Source organism: Pyxicephalus adspersus, chromosome Z, assembly GCF_032062135.1.
Source record: "Pyxicephalus adspersus chromosome Z, UCB_Pads_2.0, whole genome shotgun sequence".
NCBI lineage: Eukaryota > Metazoa > Chordata > Amphibia > Anura > Pyxicephalidae > Pyxicephalus > Pyxicephalus adspersus.
Window position 1 is genome coordinate 10987559 of NC_092871.1, and position 19551 is coordinate 11007109.

The window sequence follows — 19551 nt, forward strand, 5'->3', positions numbered from 1 at the left end:
CCTGAGAGGCAACTTTTGCTCATTGCTCAAGGAACCAACCTTTGGACCAGTGGTCGCCAAACTTTTTGGTCCCGTGGACCACTAAAATTACTGACTCCTTACCGCGCATGCAAGGAGAGCCGATGTCACTCAAAGGGGGAGAACCCTCCCCCATAGTGATGTCAAGATGATATAACCTTGCCGACTCTCCCATCGCAGATCTGAGCCTGTGATGGGGAAGTGTGCGGGTTATATCCTGGGATTTTTACAGGGGACAGGGTCCGTAGCTCCGGCCCATGTGCCCCGCCAGAGGGGCCCTTCTCCTAACCCCGTTTGGGGATGCACCGGCCAAAGCCGCAGACCACCAAAATGTTCTGGTCCACATACCACCGGTTGGGGACCGCTGCTCTGGACGAACCTTAGTTGAGAAGCACTGGCCTATACTATGGACATTAGATTGTGAGCCCCTCTAAGAGACAGTTATGAAGTTATTTCCTAAAGCAACTTTTGTTCTTAAAATGTTAATATATCTACGCTTAATGGTCGTTTAGATGCAAATCGATGAGTTTATCATTTACCTCTTTGGGAGACTGAAATGCGATGTAGAGCTGATATATTTTCCGCGCTCGGCTGTTGAGGATGAAATGGGGGTGCGTATCCCGATAATCTTCACAGGCCAACCAGAAATCCAAGTTTTCATCACTGAACTCTGACTGCAGGAATACCCGAAAGACAGCTCGGCCATCTGGAGGCAAAGAAAGACAGAGAAAGGCATATTTGTAATAAATGACTAGTATCTCGCACTTTGATCACTTGACGGGAGCTGGAGAAAGACATGAAGAACGGCAAAGTTTTGGTAGTGATTTGTCCATGTAACAGGTTCACTTCAATGGTCCGTTCACCTAATATTACTTTACTCTCCAGCTGCTCTGTTCAGCTGTCCGGAACATAGGAAGTCAGCCGTGTGTAAGCTCCGAGTCGGTATTGTCAGAGCTTACACAAGGCTGAGGACTCTTTCTGCCCCATTAGACACCAATCACCATGCTCCAACAATCTTGACCAGGGCAGCAATAAATTAAACTGGTTGCTTTACCTCTACAAGGGCAAAGCACATATTAGCATTCAGCAATATCTTCTCATGATCCCTTGCACCCAGGCCAAAAAGGCTTTTTCATCATTGTTGCCCTCCAGCCGGCCCTTTAGTCTCGCACAATTATAGCAGCTCCTTTCCTGGACTGATATTGCTTATTCAGATTTCATTGCACACTGTGAGCTTCTCACAATGTACATTAGAATCTGCAACAAGTCAGCTAGATCCTGCCTCATTGGGTGTCTGGGGACATCCAAATCATCTAGTCCCTCCCCTGCCTGGCCGTCCCTGGCTCTGCCCTTTAATTTATTTTAGTCCTTCCAACATGTTGCCATTACCTAGATTGGTCACAATGCGATTTCAGCCACTGCTTCAAATGGACACCACCCATCAAGACATATTATTATTATCCTAACGAAGATTCGTCCCACTGCTTTAATTGGGGATAATGAGTACAATATGGGGTGCTGTGATGTTGCAGGAAGCTATATACAGGATTTTCTTGGCCCCTCCCATCAGCTACAATCCTCCAGCATTGCATACAGATGTACAGAGATCCAGCAAAGACATAAGAGGGTTTAAAAAAATACATGCAATACAATTAGAAAGGTTTTATTTTAACATTTTATTAGCATGTTGATGAAGGGGGAAAAAGGAACCAAGGAAGTAAGCTTCACCTATAAACCCATTCCCTGCCCTGGGTTTGTTTAAGAATCAGTTGACCGCTGCTATAGCCGTACAGCAGCACAAACCCACGGACATGTCCAGAGATATAATGCGAACACAGATCACCCGTTCGGCTTTGGCCTCACATGGCCAGGGATGCTTGTAATTTAGCCTTAAGCTCTGTGCGGACTTCAGAGAAAAGCAGCGAGCCCATTATAGGAATGATTCCAGGAATTTCTGTCTACAAAGTCGGTATTGTTGCCATGGATACTTAAAAGAGAAATGTAATTCTACTGTTATTTTGTACAAACCTTAGCTGGCTGGAGACTGAAATGGAAAGATATTTTTTATTAACATTAAATTAAAAAAAGGCTTGTGTGCCAAATATATTTGTTGTTTCCGTCGCTAAAACCGCATTTTTTCCTTTTAACACAACCTAAAATTACAAATATGTTAACCCTATCGACATTATTTGAGGTTGCAAAGGCTGCAATAAGGGGCCACACGCAGGAACAAGCAATGACCAATCAGATTTCGGCGTTTTGTAGTCAGTTGGATGACGCCCATACGAAGGGGTGGTTGGGATCTAAATATCAAAAGTGCACTAGAAGTGTTCTGAATGGGTCTGGAACGGGGTGGTCAAAATCCTAATTTCAGGAGGTGGTGTAGCTTGGAACGAAGTTTGCTCCTGCAGAATAAATACCGTGTAAGTGCGTGTATGTCCAGGACACCCCACAGGGGGCATTCCAGATACCCAGCTGGTAAACCTCATTATTCCAATAGGACATGGGTCTAGGGGCCTTGCTCATGGGCTGTTTCAGACCAACACAGTGTTAAGTCCTAATGGCAGTTAGGAACCAAAATTTAAATGCATTTGCAGCAAATTACAACGCGGTTCCTAAAGTCGCTTTTGGTTGCATAGTTGCTTTTGGAAAGTCCAGAAGTGCAACCTCTTGAAAATGTGTTACCTAAATGTGGATTGGCGCTCCTCTGTGACCACCAGCAGTTTGCTATGAACCTGGGTCCAAAACTTGTCTCTTTTTAAGCAAAAGGGTGCCAACATTACTAATTACAGACACTGCTTGGTGATGTGAAAATGAGAACTGGGTACTTTTTTGATATGCAAACTATTAGTTGAAGAAGTGTTATATGCAGATGCCCTGGCTAAGGAGCTAATGAGCTTCATCTCATTCACTAAGCTTAGCGAAATATCACTTGCATGTGAATAATTCACTTTGCTATGTGAATAGCCTTTATTCTTTTAGCAAATCAACCCCAGTATGATGGAGCAGTCCATATGTCAATGGATTTGTAATTTTATATTGTTTTGTTTCTTCCTAGAGATGTTAACACTAGAATAGCACCTTGTCTGTAGATCTAGGTAGTATGGAAAATCAACAAAGGGAAAAATCCTGAAAGTTGTAACCATGCCGGACACACCAAAAATGTGTCTGCTACTTCCAAAATCCTCTATAGATGGAACAGGTCCAGAAAGATATAATCATCCTGAAGCAGCAAACCAACATTAGGTTGGTTTGCTGTGTTCAGAATGATTGTATTGTGTTGTTCTAGTGTTAACATCTCAAAACAATTTGATCAATTATCCCAAGGCAAGCAATCATTTTTCAACAACATAAGTTCATTGTTTTTAATGAATTGAACACACTGAGATACTCACAATTCTTGCTATTGGTTTCCCATATCCCCTGAGGAAGCCCTCTGGGCGAAACGCATTGGGAAAGGAAACGGTTTTCTTTTCTATACCAACATAGCAATATCAATCAAAGTGTGGTTTTATCCATCTGTACTGTATGTTTTTTGTAAGTTATACATATTACTGTTTTATTCATGTATCAATATTACTAAAGCTATGTTTTTATTCTTTTAAAATTTTGAATAATGAGTGCCTTTCAAATAGCCTTCCCTTTCCTTCTTTCTTAACGAATTTCTAGAATTTTTTGAGGCTAGGCACATACCAGTCAATCGGCTTACTGGGGCTAATTGAAATTCCCTTCTGGACAATTTCTCTTTTGTGATAGTGGAATGTGGAGTAATGAGCGTTTTGTATGCAATGCAGTATAATGGCCCATTCAAAATGAATGACAGACATGCAACCTTTTTTCTGATGCAATGAACCCAGTTATGTTGAGCAGCAACATATATGCGTTAGAGCTGCATTATCTTAATTCACTGGGGTTCTATTCAAAATTAAAGGACAATACAACAGTTACATCAGTTGCTGCTGCCCTCTTTTGCATTGGGCCCTCACGCACCCCACCTCAGTGCAGAGATCTATTTGGGCCCTGATGCATCCCATCGCAGAGCAGAGATCTATTTGGGCCCTGATCCATCCTATTTCAGTGCAGAGATCTGTTTGGGCCCTGATGCATCCCATCTCAGTGCAGAGATCTATTTGGGCCCTGATACATCCCATCTCAGTGCAGAGATCTATTTGGGCACACATGCACTCCACCTCAGTGCAGAGATCTATTTGGGAACTTTTGCACCTGCCTTCATTGCAGAGATATATTTGGGCCTTCGTGCTCCCCGCCTCAGTGCAGAGATTTTTTGGTCCCTCATGCATCCCACCTGAGTACAGATATCTATTTGGGCCCTCATGTACCCCATCTCATTGCAGAGATCTATTTAAGCCCTCACGCACCCCACCTGAGTGCAGATTTCTATTTGGGCCTTCAAGCACCCCACCTGAGAGCAGAGATCTATTTGGGCCCTCACGCACCCCACCTCAGTGCAGAGATCTATTTGGGCCCTCACACACCCCACCTCACTGCAGAGATCATTTAACCCCTATGCACCCCACCTCAGTGCAGAGATCACTTAACCCCTATGCACCCCATCTAAGTGCAGAGATCATTTAACCCCTATGCACCCCATCTCCGTGCAGAGATTTATTTGACCCTCATGCACCCCACCGTTTTTTTAATGCATTTATTTCTGCTGCCCATTTATACAAACTCTAATAATGACTGGCTGCTACAGGTTACTGCTCTTCACTCCATCTTTTTTTCCTTTAGAGTAAAGCAGCAAGACTCCACATATCCCGGGCCTCAAAGGAGGCTAAAGATGGAGCAGGAAGAAGGCTCATAAAGTTCATTAAGAAGTAATAGACAACAAGGCGTATCGTTATCTGTCCGCAGCCTGATAATACCTGACCTTAGGCTCACAGGGAGCCATATGGGCTTTCTCCCGCACGGTTTATCTATATCACAAGGCTATATCATATAATATACATCAGAGCTTCTCCCTGTAGCTTCCCAGCTGCTATAAGCACAGCTTGGCCTGTGCAGAGATGAATACACCAAGTGCCATTCCACACCAACACATTCATTCATTTTTTAGAATCTGAAGGTAGACTTAAAGAGTAGCTGTCAAAGTACAAATATGGGTAGACTAGAAGCTAAATTCTTCATCTGCAAAGAAGAGAAAGTGCACAGCAAATGCAGAATTAGATAACGAAGTGCGGTGTGTCATCATTTCCCCAGACCACCGGTAATGTCACAATGGCCATGTCATAATTATCATGAATAATGATCAAAATCATGATCAAAACCTGACTTTCTCAGAATGTAGACTCATTGCCCGATTTTGCTTGCTGAAGCACACATGTGGACAGATACTAGAGACAAAATCCCTGATTATCTAGCTACGTGGACACGTGAGGTGACCAACAATATTACGGCTCAATGACTCTCCAAGCAATAAAGTCAGGATGAGAATAACAGTGCCTGAGCATGCACTTTTACAATAATTTAGCAAAGGCAGTTCCCATGTGTCTGTCCTAGAAATTTCCTTTTATAAAAAGGTATGCTGGCATTTTTTTTTTATGAGACAGGTAAAGATGAAATTGTGCATGTTGATTTAATGCAGACTATCCAGCCAGTAGACGTGCTCTTTTATTTTTATTCACAGAATTACCTATTTCAGGTTTCAAATGTGCTAAAAGAATCCTGCTATTTGCTAAATTAAAAGAGCTAACACTGAGTACAGAGTTTTATTTACAGCAGCCATTCTCAATCAGGGTTCTTCCAGAGATTGCAAGGAGTTCTGCAAACTTTGGCTGGTTGACCTATTTGAGGATCCTGCTTAGTTCTGGTGCCAACACTACTTGATAGAGTAAGCTGCTTGGCTGTTTTAGCTTTCTATAAATGTGGTATTCTGGCCACCACTTTTATTTCTACTGGCCACCAATGTAAGAGGCTTTTTTTTTCCATTGACCCCCCAAAAACTGGTTTTAGTTTGGATTCCTAATGCCATAAAACTGTTTTAGGGTTTCCCAGGGGTAAAAGGGTTTACCCCCCCACATCCTATCATCACCACCGCCTAGGTAAAGACTGAAAGGGAAACCTGCAGCCTCCTTAGATACATGTATCACATCTCCCAAAACTGCACATGCGTGAGATTGGCACTTTTTTTTATATTCATAAAAGGCCCTTCCGCGCATGTCTAAAAGATCAGTTATGTGGAAAAGGGGCCTTTTCTGAAATGTAAAAACAAAATGTGCTGATCTCACACATGCCCAGTGATATTGGCCCTTATTTTGTAACATTACAGGAAGTCACAACATCCATTCTCATGCCTGAGATGTGTGAGATCGGTGATATCACAAGAAAAAATAAGAAGATGGCAGCGCCTGGTGTCCAGCACCTGCTGTAAACAAGAAGAAAGACAGAACAGCATGGAACCGATTGGACCAGGATGGCGGAGTGATCGACGGCTTTCCACCTGTAAAGGTATGTGTCACTCTTTTTTTTTTTCATGACAACTCCAATTAAAGTTTCTCTTGGCTACCCCATAGTGCTCTGGAAGATGTAGTAAAAATTAATATAAAAACAACACATTTAAAACTCATACAATAAAGGAGATTCATGAGAAATCAGAAATGAAACCCAAAACTATCTTAGTTGTCCTGAAAGTTTGGTATAGATGTCATGTTGGACTTTAGACATGATTCACCAGTCAGGAGTGGTCCTTTGCAACAGTTTTAGCCATTAACTTGCATGGTTATGGAGTGGAGAGAAAGCTAATTTAGGGGACAATTCAGAAGTGCCACCTTCTTTGGAACTGGGTTTACCTACACATGAGATAACCATAACCTAAAGTCTAACCTAGACTTGATGTGACTATTAGCAAACAATGGCCAGCTAAGAAAAGGAATCAACTGTCTGAGGTTTTTTGCTAGAAGCTCACTATTGCCCTTTGATAGGTGGTTGGTATTCCCCCCTTCAATATGAGGTTGCTATCCCCCCTTGATATACCATTACAGGAGAAATAATGCTTATGGCATGCTTTAGGTTTCCGCTGGCTAACAGGGAGTTACTGTTTAAAGAGTTCTTGTAGAGGCACTTGAGACAGTTCTAAAGGTTATGTCTACAGCAATAAGCACTTAGTGCCATGGAAGAATCAAATTACATACACATTTATTTCAAAACATCAGGCCAGCCTGTCACTTCCCAATGGTTATGACATTACAAAGTCAGCATTCCCAGTGTGCAGGGCCCAAGTGAACCTGTCGGATCACAAAAGTGTACAAAGTAAAAGACAGCTAAAATGCAGACTCCTTGTGGTACCTGCAAATACCTTTGTAACCCTTTTGTTATCTTTTTTTGCATACAAGAAGCCCCTCCATTCCAGGGCATGCTAAAGGGGATGTTGCGTTGGCCTGCTGAGGTCTCATAGTATATTGTTGAATGATGAAGGTTACCAAAAAATTAAACCTTTATAGTTTTCTCCTTGGATAAAAGGGAACCTACCTGCAATCCCCAGGGTATAAAAAATTATTGATATGAGGATTAAGTAAAACTGATACAGATGTTAGATTTTCATCACCCGAGATGATTGTGACTTAAAATGACTTAAATGGTCGTGTGCGTCTTGGATGAAAATTTGTACAATGGTTACCTGATGCCTTACACATCACATTTGTGCACAACCATTTGTATTGGGAGAAAAGCTTGGAAATGTATAGCAGTGTCCCAACGTCATTCATCATTCCGCTACATTGGATTGATAAAAGATCAATTGGGAATGACCGGCGATCACCCCTATGGGGAAAAGCACATCAGAGTGCTGCTTGCTTGTCCTCACCCTCCATAGAACTGGAGAGCGCTGTGTATATGGCACTCATACATTCATAAAAAATGGTTTCCAGGGACAGGGATCTGACATCCGTACAGGGCTTACAGATCGTGGTTAGAGGCTGGCTGCTGTACACAGCTTCCTGAATACCTGAAGCTGCGGTAAGACATGTGAAATCCAACTGATTTGCAATGAATGGAAAGGGCCATACAGGGGCAGTCAGGCTGGGGAGGAAACGGTTAGATGATGCGGGAAGTTCTCCAGCCCGGATATGAGCCGGGCTCAATTTGACTTACTGCAGCACAATAGGCCTGATTTATTAAAGCTCTTTAAGACTAATAAGGGATAACCTTAGAGGTCCAGCAAACCTGGAATGAATCTGGATTGAAAATGTTTGCCAGCAAATGATTTTTAACAAACCCATCCGAGATTTGCTGGATCACCCAGATTCTTCCATATTGGTCTATCTTTTCCAGTCTTGGAGAGCTTTAATAAATCAGGCCCAATATGAGAAGCAGAGTAAGCAATTCCAGCACAAAAGTAGAGCCCGTACAACTATGGAAGACTGAAGGGAATGCCAGAGTTCTGCTTTAGGAAGGAATTCTATTCCTTGGAGACTATACTTATAATAATTGCTGTTCTTTGTTATTGGGACCAGGATTGCAAGACTAGACTAGAATTATAGTGTCTTTCTTACCGGTGTCACAGTGATGTCACATTTCTTGCACCATAAGCAGGGCGGTACCATGTTCCAAGAGCAAGAAAGGCAAAATGTTAAATGTAAATGCAAATACTCAAGAATGGCATTGTTAAAATGGCAACTTAAATATTTACATTCCCAACCTAATACAGATGTTTTACTTTCCATTTAATGAATTTATGTTGACCCAGCAACCCCTGACAGCTCAGCCACTTGCCTAATGTCTATTATTTCCATTGCAGTTAATGCAGTACAGTCATGGACCTCCGAATCTAATGCCCCATACAGATGTCAGGTCACTGCCGCTGGAAACGTTATTACTTGATGGTTTCCAATTAAACATGAACCCATAAATAATGAGCACACAGTGCAATTCTGTTCTATGAAAAGGGGAGGGAAAGCAAATGGCACCCCACTGTGCTCTCCTCCATAGAAAAACACAGTGGTCATTCCCGATTGATCGTTCATCAATCTGCAACAGTGTTGATTAATGAATGTGATTAATAGAGTCAAGGGACTGCTGCGTTACACATCAGATTTAAACCTGGGACGAGAATGTCTCAAATGATAGTTACCTGACAGTCACGAGACCGTACTGGTTTAACTGCAATAAAGATAAGGGACAGCAGGCATGTGGCGGAGCTGTATGGCAGGGATTGCTGGATCAAATGTTCTGCTGAACAAATTACATTTTCTGCTACACCTTTGCATTCAAACTGTTCATTTAAGCATTGAGCTTGTCATTGTTTATTATTTGCACACTAGATTTACATTTAACGTGCTGTCTTTCTTTCTCTTGGAACATGGTACCTCCAGAGCTGCTTGTGGTGCAAGAAATGTGACGTCATTGTGACACCGGTAAGGAAGACACTATAATTCTAGTATTGTAATTCTAGTCCTAGTAACACAGAACTGCAATTATTATAAGTATAGTGCTGTCTCAAAAGAATAGGATTCCATCTTACAGCAGAACTCCAACCTTCTCTTAGTCTTACATAGTTGTACAGGCTCCTCTTTTGTGCCTACTCTTGCACACTGTCAGCTTCTCACATTGTACATTACAAGGTGGACCAATCATGACATTTTTAATTTTTTAAAACGATGGCTAATCCTTTTTTATATTGAATCCTTTTATATATTGAAAAAAAACAAACAAGGGGAGAACCTCTTCCTATCTTTACTGCCACGGAGGTAAAGAATGAATAGGAAAACCAGATTGATATGATGAGATAAATGAACAGCCTGTGATTGGTGACTAAACTCCTACATAGTGAAGAAAGAATGAGATTACAGCTATGGAACCTGCACCCTAAAAATCAATGTTCTCATATATTGGCCCTTGGGGTTCCATGATCAGATAGGCCCCTAAAGCAGATTTTTCATAAAAAAAAAAATATATAAAAAAAAAAGAACACTTACTTTTACTTTGGAAGAGCCCTCAATTACTCAGCAATTGATTCAAGTTGGCCTATTCTTACCGGCATGGAGATTGGGCTGGGTAGAAGGGGCAGCCCAAAGCATCTTGGAATACAAGACTAAAGTACCCCAGGAGGCTTCGGGCTGCTCCTTCTGCCCATGCCTGATCTCGGGCTTGAGTAGAATGGGCTTAAAAAAAAGTGCCGACCACTCATGGGCAGTGAGATTGTCGATTTGTTTTTAACATTTTTAGAAGGAAACACCACCTGATCCCACATCTGTACAGTGTGAGATTGACTGACATAAAAAGAACCCCGAAGAAGACTCCAGAAGATGGTGGCGCCCAGTTTTTTTCTGCACTGGAAAGAAAAGGAACGCCAGGACGGCGAGTGGCGAATGGAATTGGATTCCATAGGGATCGTGGGCTCTTCAGAGTTCTGCTTTAAGGGGACTCTCTAAAACTGGGATCCTGAAGGCCAATATATAGGAACATTTTGATTATTAGGGTGCAGGCCCCAGAGCTGACATTCCTATCCTTTTTTCACCAAATTGTATGAAATATTCACCAACCAATCACAAGCTGTTCATTTATCTCACAATAACATCTAAATCCAATAGCTGTACACTCGTTTTTGGTTCACAAAATATTCTTCAGCTTTTACAAGTATTTATTTTCTCTTGAATTGGTATTTGTTCTCATGAAATGTTCTTTTTATATTTCTACCTCAAATGGCTCAGTATTCCGGCTCTCGTTATAGACTCAATTAACGCCATTCATAAGCCGGCCGCATTACAACCAGCCAAAACCGGTGCGATTATCTTTTGGTGAATGTTCAGGAAAACGTTTATAGTGGAACAAAAACATTATTTTTGATTGGGGGAATCAGCAAATGAGTCACGGTGATGACAATAGCGTATGGGGAATGCTTTAGTGAATTGATCATTCAGTGTATCTGGATTTGATTCCATTGAATAAATAAGCTGCAGGGCGTGCGGGGATTTGGAGATGTAAGACTTGTACATGCCAGATTTTTGGCACCCGAGGGGAATGTTTGGAGTAAATCTAGCATCTGTACAGCTGTCCCTTAATGTTGTTTAGTGATCGGCTGCCCAGGTCATAAACGGGGGCTGTTATTTCCTGAAAGGGAGGATTCATTGGGGCTTCTGAAATGATTTCCCCTCCTCTCACCATATCATCGTCTACTCTGAACCACTCATTTGTTCTACGAGCGTTTCCAGTGACATTTATTGAAAATGTTTATTTACAAGGTAATTGCTTCTCAATGACTGCTGGGATTTGAAGGCAACAATGCATGCTAAGACCTGTAGTTCCACTGCTGAAAAATGCTGGAAGTTGTAGTTCCACTGCAGAAGGCATAGTTTATAGTAAAATACTACATGACAAACTGGGAAACTGGGAAATGTCCACAGAAGCTAAAAAAAAGGATGGCAGGCTGGGAAATGGTAAATTGTATCAAAATGGGAAAAAAAAGATATTATATTGCAATGTTGCCATCCAAGGACAGGGATAGGGGACATCTCCTTTTTTCTTTCACTTGAAGAATGTCCTGTAGTTCTCACAGATAGCTGGGACATTGCAACTATAAGCAGTGCAGAATAGAAGATGGAAGATATTAGCTCCCTAAATTTTTAGGGTTTGCACACCTTCTAATGCTGGAAAAGGAATCAAGACATGCTGGGAAATCTAGTACCACTTGAGCTATAGAAGCAGCAGGGTACAGTATGCTGAGAGATGAAGTTCCACAGGAGCTGGTAAAGGCATGCTGGGACTTATAGTTAAATTCTATATTCCAGCAACAGAAAGTCATAGGACACGCTGGAAGCTGTAGTTCTCTTACAGGAACAGAAGACGGTGTGCACAGTGGGATCTGTAGTTCCATTTGAGGAACAGAGGACTGTGTGCACGCTGGGATCTGTAGTTCACTGTGTGCATGCTGGGATCTGTAGTTCCATTTCAGGAACAGAAGACTGTGTGCATGCTGGGATCTGTAGTTCCATTTTAGGAACAGAGGACTGTGTGCATGCTGGGACCGGTAGTCCCACAGCAGCAGAGGATTCATAGGAAAGCTGCTTTGCACATGATGATGCAGCCAAGGAACAGTGATTGAAACCTTGGACAATAACCCCTGGTAATCACTGTAGTTAATTACATGCTAAGCTAGATGAAGTACCTACGTTGGACAGGGAAAGGGACAGATTGTCATAATTATATGATCCCAAACAAGACGACGTTGACGACAGCATGCATCAATATTTGTGTTGCTACATGGAGGAACAATGGAATATTACAGCTATAAGAAGGGCAGTTCTCATTTATCAGTGTTTCTTAGGAAAGCATTCTTCCTGACAGGCCGAAATCAATGTACTGCAAATGTCAACAGAGGACTCCAGCTGACCCAAGCTCATGTGCTACAGCAAAGCTGAAATATTTCCCTGTCCTGGAGTATCTGCAGCTCGAGTCTCCCTCTGCTTCTGGTTACATGGCCAAAATGCCTAGGCATCTGGTCACATGATCTCTGCTGCAGAGATGCATCAGCCAATCTGAACACTTATCCTGCACTTTGGGCAAATATCATGTGACCTAATAAATAGGCTTTTGGTTAAGGGAAAAGTGGCCAAGGCTACCTGGAGCAGCATTTTCTCTAGGAAAGGTTATTATCAAGGCCACAAAGTACACAACCATGGACAATAACCTGACATCGAAACCAGTTTTCTAATTTACTGATTACAGTGAAGCTACTTTACTTTTAGACAGACCTACATTGTGCTTTAGGGACCTAGCAGCTATAGATCAAGGTACCAGAAAAAAAAGAGGGTCGCTGTGACCCTTTGTGTCAGTATGTAGACACACAATTTACTTGTAACAGCAGTGTGTTACCATGCTTTATTTAATGTGTTGGGGTGCCATTGACAATGAAAGGTACCGCAATCCAATTGCACGCATTGTACTATGATGCATTGCAATCATGGGCAGTTACATGGATTCAACATTGTCCTGCACAGGCTTTTAGGCCTTAAAATGGTATTTTTCTAATCTAGACATCCCAGACAAGACAGCACAGCCAGGATCCACTGCAGGTAATTAAAGCTACAGCTTGGTCAACGAACAGGACAGCCTGTGATTGGACAAAGAATGAGCAGCAAGACAGGTATAAAGTCAACCCTCTGCTCTCTCTCCTCCTGTCAGCTACCCTCTTGTGCACTGCGGCACAGCATGCCTGGCTTACAGTACTGCCTGATTAATCTTGTGCAGGGAACTACAGAAAACTAATATAAATACAGAATGATTAACTATTTAGAACATATTTAAAGCCAGGGGTGGCCTCGGGCCCACCAAAGGAATGAGAAGAAGGGCCCATCGGTACGTATATTTTTCCTGGCACAGTGGCACTTTTTGGAAGAGGATCCAAGGGGCACAAAAAGGAAGGGCTTTAAAAAAGGTGCGGATAATCAGCAGCACCAAGACACAACGAAGAAATAAAAAGGTCACATTAGCAAACTAAATCTCATTTATTTACAGTTTACATCTACTCAAAGCGTTTTTGTCTGATATAACTCAGTTAAATGAGGTTGTTTCATATCTGTCTACACTTCTGCTTTCAGCCTGTTACCCTTTTATGTATCCATCCCAGAAAGCCTATAAATCAAGCAATTAAATATCGCTCATGAAGCTGAATCTGAAGATCTGGCGGGATCCCGTTCAGGGCTGGTTTGTGAACATAAACTATTTTAGAGTTTTTATTGTTTACAAAGTTGAATTTTTATACAATACTTTATAAAACAGAAGATGAGGTCAGGGATGAGATGAGTCTGGCAAGCATGAGGGCCCTAAGCTGTGCACAGACTCAGATTTATTGTCACTCCAAATGGGCCTTAGTGGCCGGTTCAGGTGACAGTTTTATGAGCTGTGAAGACACGCTGCTCAGTAGTAATAGTTCTATGGAGGGGGAGTAATAATGGGAAGAGAAGAGGATGAGGTAGCCGGCTGAAAGATACTAATTTTACTTATTGGTGATCAGTCATTTAATCGATAACACTTAGCGGTTTGCTAAACAACTCGATTTTTAATTTTTTTATTATTATACAGTGCTGCCATATTATGAAGCACTGTACAAAGTCCATAGTCATGTCACTAGCTGTCCATCAAAGGAGCTCACAATCTAATATCCCTACCATAGTCATATGTCAATAATACAGTCTAATAATAATAATAATAATAATGACAATTTTTTGGGGGAAGCCAATTAACCTAACTGCATGTCTTTAGAATCTGCAGAATCTGGTTGTATAAGAACCAGTGTTGTGGTGCTAATGACCAATAGCAGAAAGGTGATCCAGAGGCTGAACCTAGGCTACGTACATGCATTCATTATTTATTACACTGGTCAACAAACATTTTCTTGCCAGATTAAAGTTATTTTAGTTTATGTTTGATGCTCAGATTCCAAATATGATATTGGTTTTGCTCGATTGGCTCTAGTTTTTGAAATAATGACCTCAATAAAAACCTCATGGAAAACTAATGAAACATGAAAATGATCAAATTTAGACTAAATATGCCTACGTATACAAAATTACATTTTTGTCAATATATTCTATATACAGTAAATTTACAGAACTAATCACAAAGAAGTCATTGAAATGATTTCCTTTTATGCTGATTATCAGGACAATCACGTTGAAGGCTCCAGCAGTAGTCTGCCATCATGTGTCTATCCCATCTGTCCTGATACCTTTCTTCCATCACCTTTATATCTTGATGGAACCTCTCCCCTTGTTCCTTATTGAGATCACTAAGGTTTTCTGGAAATATTTGCAAATGTCTATGCAGATAGTGTACCTTTATCCCCATAGTAGCACTCAAAGTTTCAGAGCAAGTTTTGTACCAGTTCTTCATAATTCTGTGCTTTATGGTTACCCAAGAAGTTCTTGACAACCATGACATAGCTGTGCCAGGCAGAAGCTTCAGTATCAGTCATAACTAAAATTTGAATCATTTATCAGTTTCTGAATCTGGGGTCCATCAAAGATTCCTGCTTTTAATTTTTCAGTACTCAATCCAAGGAAGAATTTACAAATGTACAAATTGAAGCAATCACCATCCTTGTTCAAAACTCTAACAAATTGCTTCATTAATCCCAACTTTATGTGTAGTGGAGGGAGAATGATTTTTTCTTTGTCAACCATTGGCTCGTTAATGATGCTCGCTGCACCTTTTTTCATGTTTTCCCTTGGAGTCACTTTGTTTCCAGTGATCCTGCTTTGCTCTACTATCCCACAAACAGATGAAACACGGGTACTTTGTGTATCCACTTTGCTGTCCAGTTAGGAAGTTCACTATTTTTAAATCAATACATATGGACCATTGCTGTTCATGATAGCAAAGCTTTTGTAAGACCATTTTGATATTTTCATATTCTTCTTTAAGTTTTGTTGAGTGACCATTTGGAATTGATGCATAGCAGTTGCCATTATGCAGTAAAACAGATTTCAAACTTGGAGTGGAACTGTCTATGAAAAGTGGCCAGTCTTCTGCTCGGTATTCTGGTACTCCCATATGGGCTAGCAGTCCAGGAATGTTAAAACAGTACCCAAAGTCTCCATATTCACTGAAATATGGTCGGAGTGTCACCTCTCTTGTCCTATAAACTGTTATTTTATCTTCCGGTCTCAGACAGTTCTTTTTTTTGGCCTGGATGCTAAAAGTTCAGATTCTTGTTTTGACAGACTTAGGTCACGTATGAAATCATTGAGCTCTTCTTGGGAGAACTGCTAGTTTGATGAAACACTTCCTTCATATTCACTTCCACTGCTAACTCCTGGATTACACTGCAAACCCTGTATATCCTCCATGTCTGATACAGGAATATCAGGGAGTGTACTGAACACTGGTATGGGAACATCAGCACCATGCAGCACAGGTCGTCTTGCTGATTCCAAATCAGGGTACTCCCATTTTTTTTTTGTAACAATTGAAAACTTTTACATTCACAGCACAAAAATAACAACCATTATGATGATTTTTGGGCTCTCACCATACCATAAGTACACCAAATTTCAAACTTTTCAGTTTTCCATTTTTCCACTGATGTAGACACTCTACAAGTTTTTCATACCATATGGGGAGCCCAATACTTATCTTAGTCTCCCAGTTTATTACCAAAATATGCAAGATATGCTTGTTTCACAAATTCTGTAATGTTTACACTAAATTTATTGAAAAATCCTCGGCAAGTGAAAATGTTTTTTTGTTGAGCTGTGTTATTATTATTACACAGTATTTATATAGCGCCAACATATTACGCAGCCCTGTACAAAGTCCATAGTCATGCCACTAGCTGTCCCTCAAAGGGGCTCACAATTTAATGTCCCTACCATAGTCATATGTCCTTAATTCCTGGTGGGGGAGCCATCAGTGCGGGACTCGAGAAAGTGTCCCGGCCTAGTGTGCCTTCTTGACCTCCTGAAATGGCCTAGTAGCCAAAAAAGTTTGCTGATCCCTACCCTAGGCGATTGAGAATAAATGGGAGCGCAAAGCCTACCGGGATACCTACGTAAGGCATCTTACTTACGTCAAGGAGCCTTTTCGTGGAAATAAAATGCGCAGTGAGATTGGCAAGTTTTTTTTCCAACCTACGTCACCCAATCTCGCGCCTGGGTCTGCTGACGTAGGAAGAAGAACAGGAAGAAGAGACGAAGATGGCGCAGACAACGCAGGACCCGACGGAAGAGACCTCCGGATGGATCGGACTGAAGGGATTGAAGGTAAGTGTATTTTTTTTGTTTTAGGCACTTGGGTTTAGTTCCTCTTTAACCTAACTGCATGTTTTTGGAATGTAGGAGGAAATTGAAGTACCCGGAGGAAACCGACACAAACACAGGGAGAACATGTAAACTCCATGAAGATAGTGTCCTGGCTGAGATTCGAAGCTGGGATCTAGTGCTGCAAAGGCCAGAGTGCTAACCACTGAGCGACCGTGCTGCCCACACAGACTTGACGAACCTATACCGATGCTAAATTTTTACTCAAGATGATCCTGAATGATCTTCTCCAACAAAAGGAAGGGAGGCCATAAACTAACCAATATTAGAATTAGAACTGCTGATTTTGCCATTTTTTACCAGCAGTGTGTTACCATGCTTAGGTTAATGTATTGGGGTGTCATTGACAATAAATGGTACTACAATGCAATTGCACACATTGCAGTGTTCTCCCTAGCTCATTTTAGCTGGGCGCACCACCCAGCACTTTTCAGTAACCACCCGGCTGTCTTTGGGTGGTTACTAAAGAGTTAGGTCTCAATACAGGGCTGCCAACTGTCTACAATTTCTTACCACCCTGCCAAAAAAAAAATGTGGGTTGAACACTGCATTGTATCACCATGCATTGGATTCCATAGTAATCATGAGCGGTTACATGGAGTGAACATTGTCATGCACAGGCTTTTAGGCGTTAGGATGGTATTTTTCTAATCCAGATATGCCAAACAGGACAGCACAGCCTGGATCTGACCTTCTGTTTTTCCACTGCAGTTGAAACTACAGCTTGGTCAAGGAACAAGACAGCCTGTGATTGGACAATGAATGAGCAGCAACACATAGATGAGGTTAACTCTGTGCTCTCTCTCCTCCTGTCAGCTACCTCTTTGTGCACTGTGGTACAGAATGCCTGGCTTACAGTGCTGCCTGATTAATGTTTTGCAGAGAACTACAGAGGACTGCCGATTTTGCCATTTTTCTATGAAAAAAAAGGAGAAAAGTCAATGAGTTTTGTGAGTATTGTGCAATGAGATGAGGAAGATGTCAGATTCCAGCATATGCTACAGGATGGGCACCTAAATGTCAATCTCAAGGACAGATTTACACAACTATGGCCACAATGAACAACTGGCGATCAGGCGGGTTTTTATAGCAGAAAGCACAGCCAATATACTTTCTGCAATAACTGTTCTTACTTGGCTGGTCATTGCTCAGATGTAGAATTGCACCAAGCAGTGCATGAGCTAGGGATACCCAGAAATCCTGCTTCCCTTGCGTGTGCCAGGAATGAATAAACTCCCATGCATGAGGGTTACGTCATCCCAGCCTGGCTAACCACCCCAACCTGACCAAATTTGATTTCAGGAACAGAAGGATCAAGATGGGGGCACCCTGCAATGTAATGAGGACAGGTGAATATTGTGGGTTTGGTTCTGCTTTAAGGACCCCGGATAAATGTTATTATTATTAAACAGGATTTATTTAGCGCCAACATATTACGCAGCGCTGTACATTAAATAGGGGTTGATTAAAACAATTACTGATGACATTACAGATGATGATTCTCATGTACCTGACCTTTGGGCAATTATTATTCATCATTACGTGTGTGTACAGACGTCCCTGACAGTGAATGATTGTGCAGAGAACCACCCGTGACAGTGAATGATTGTGAACAGAACCACCCATGTGTGGCTGGTAGTCAGTAAATAAATCCACAATGTCTTCATGATGGTATCTGTAGCTAATACAGCAATCTGCTGAGCTTTGCAAGGAGTGTATCATGGCCATATGTGGAATTGTGGATTGTAGTACTGATCATTCATTGTGAATTGTGTGACTTTCATCTAGCTTCGGTCTATAGCTTTAGGCTACACATAGATGTGAGAGGGTGGTTTGGGTACTCAAGCACAATTTGACTGACATCTGGATGACCCAGTGTTGCTTTTTGTTTTGGAGAGAGGAAGTTTGAGGAGATAAGTATTGCGGGCAGGTGTTGCTCACCTATAGGGAAGGAGGAAGCTCCGACTAATCAATAGCTGAGTTGACAGTGACTGGGGTCAAGGGCCTTCTTTACACAAGATTATTAATACTGAACAGGATTTATATAGCGCTATATATATATATTGCACATTCTCCAGGCTCTTGTCTTGGGTGTGGCAGGGTACGAGCCTTTGCACCAAAAGCTCCATACTTTTAGTGCAATATCTAAAGCTAGCTACTTTCTTGTATTAAAAGAGGAATAGACTGCAGAGATGGAGACATAATCCTGCCCCTGTACAAAGCATTGGTCAGACCACATCTGGAATATGCAGTCCAGTTTTGGGAACCAGTTCACAAAAAGGACATTGTGGAATTGGAGAGAGTGCAGAGAAGGACAACTAAACTAATAAAAGGAATGGAGGAGCTCAGCTATGAGGAGAGATTAGCTGAACTGAATCTATTCTCCCTTGAGAAGAGACGTATAAGGGGGGATATGATCACCCTGTATAAATATATAAATGGTCCATATAGAGAACTCTCTTCCCCATTATTCACTTTGAGATCATTACAAAGAACAAGAGGAGAAAAGAAGTTTAAGCTCCGGATAAGGAAGGGATTCTTCACTGTAAGGTCTGTGAAAATGGGGAATGGGCTCCCTCAGGAAGTAGTTTTAGCAAATACTATAGAATTGCAACAGAATATAACTGGGTATTAAACCTTTTAAGTAAAGATAACAGAAACTGTTGATCCAGGGAACATCCGATTGCCTCATGGAATCAGGGAGGAATTTTTTCCACCCTATTGGAGCAAATTGTACCAGGGTTTGTTTGTGCCTTCTTCC

General features: G+C 41.6%; 1 protein-coding gene across 2 annotated transcripts in view; it reads right to left on the reverse strand.

The window, feature by feature from the left end:
- The window catches only part of LOC140343191 (regulator of G-protein signaling 3-like), a 67407-nt gene that overhangs the window by 11644 nt on the left and 36212 nt on the right, over nucleotides 1-19551 (reverse strand). For both annotated transcript variants that reach the window (XM_072429738.1, XM_072429739.1), the window contains exon 6: nucleotides 558-724. In XM_072429738.1, coding sequence (XP_072285839.1) covers nucleotides 558-724 — 167 coding nt within the window. The remainder of the gene's footprint in view (nucleotides 1-557; nucleotides 725-19551) is intronic.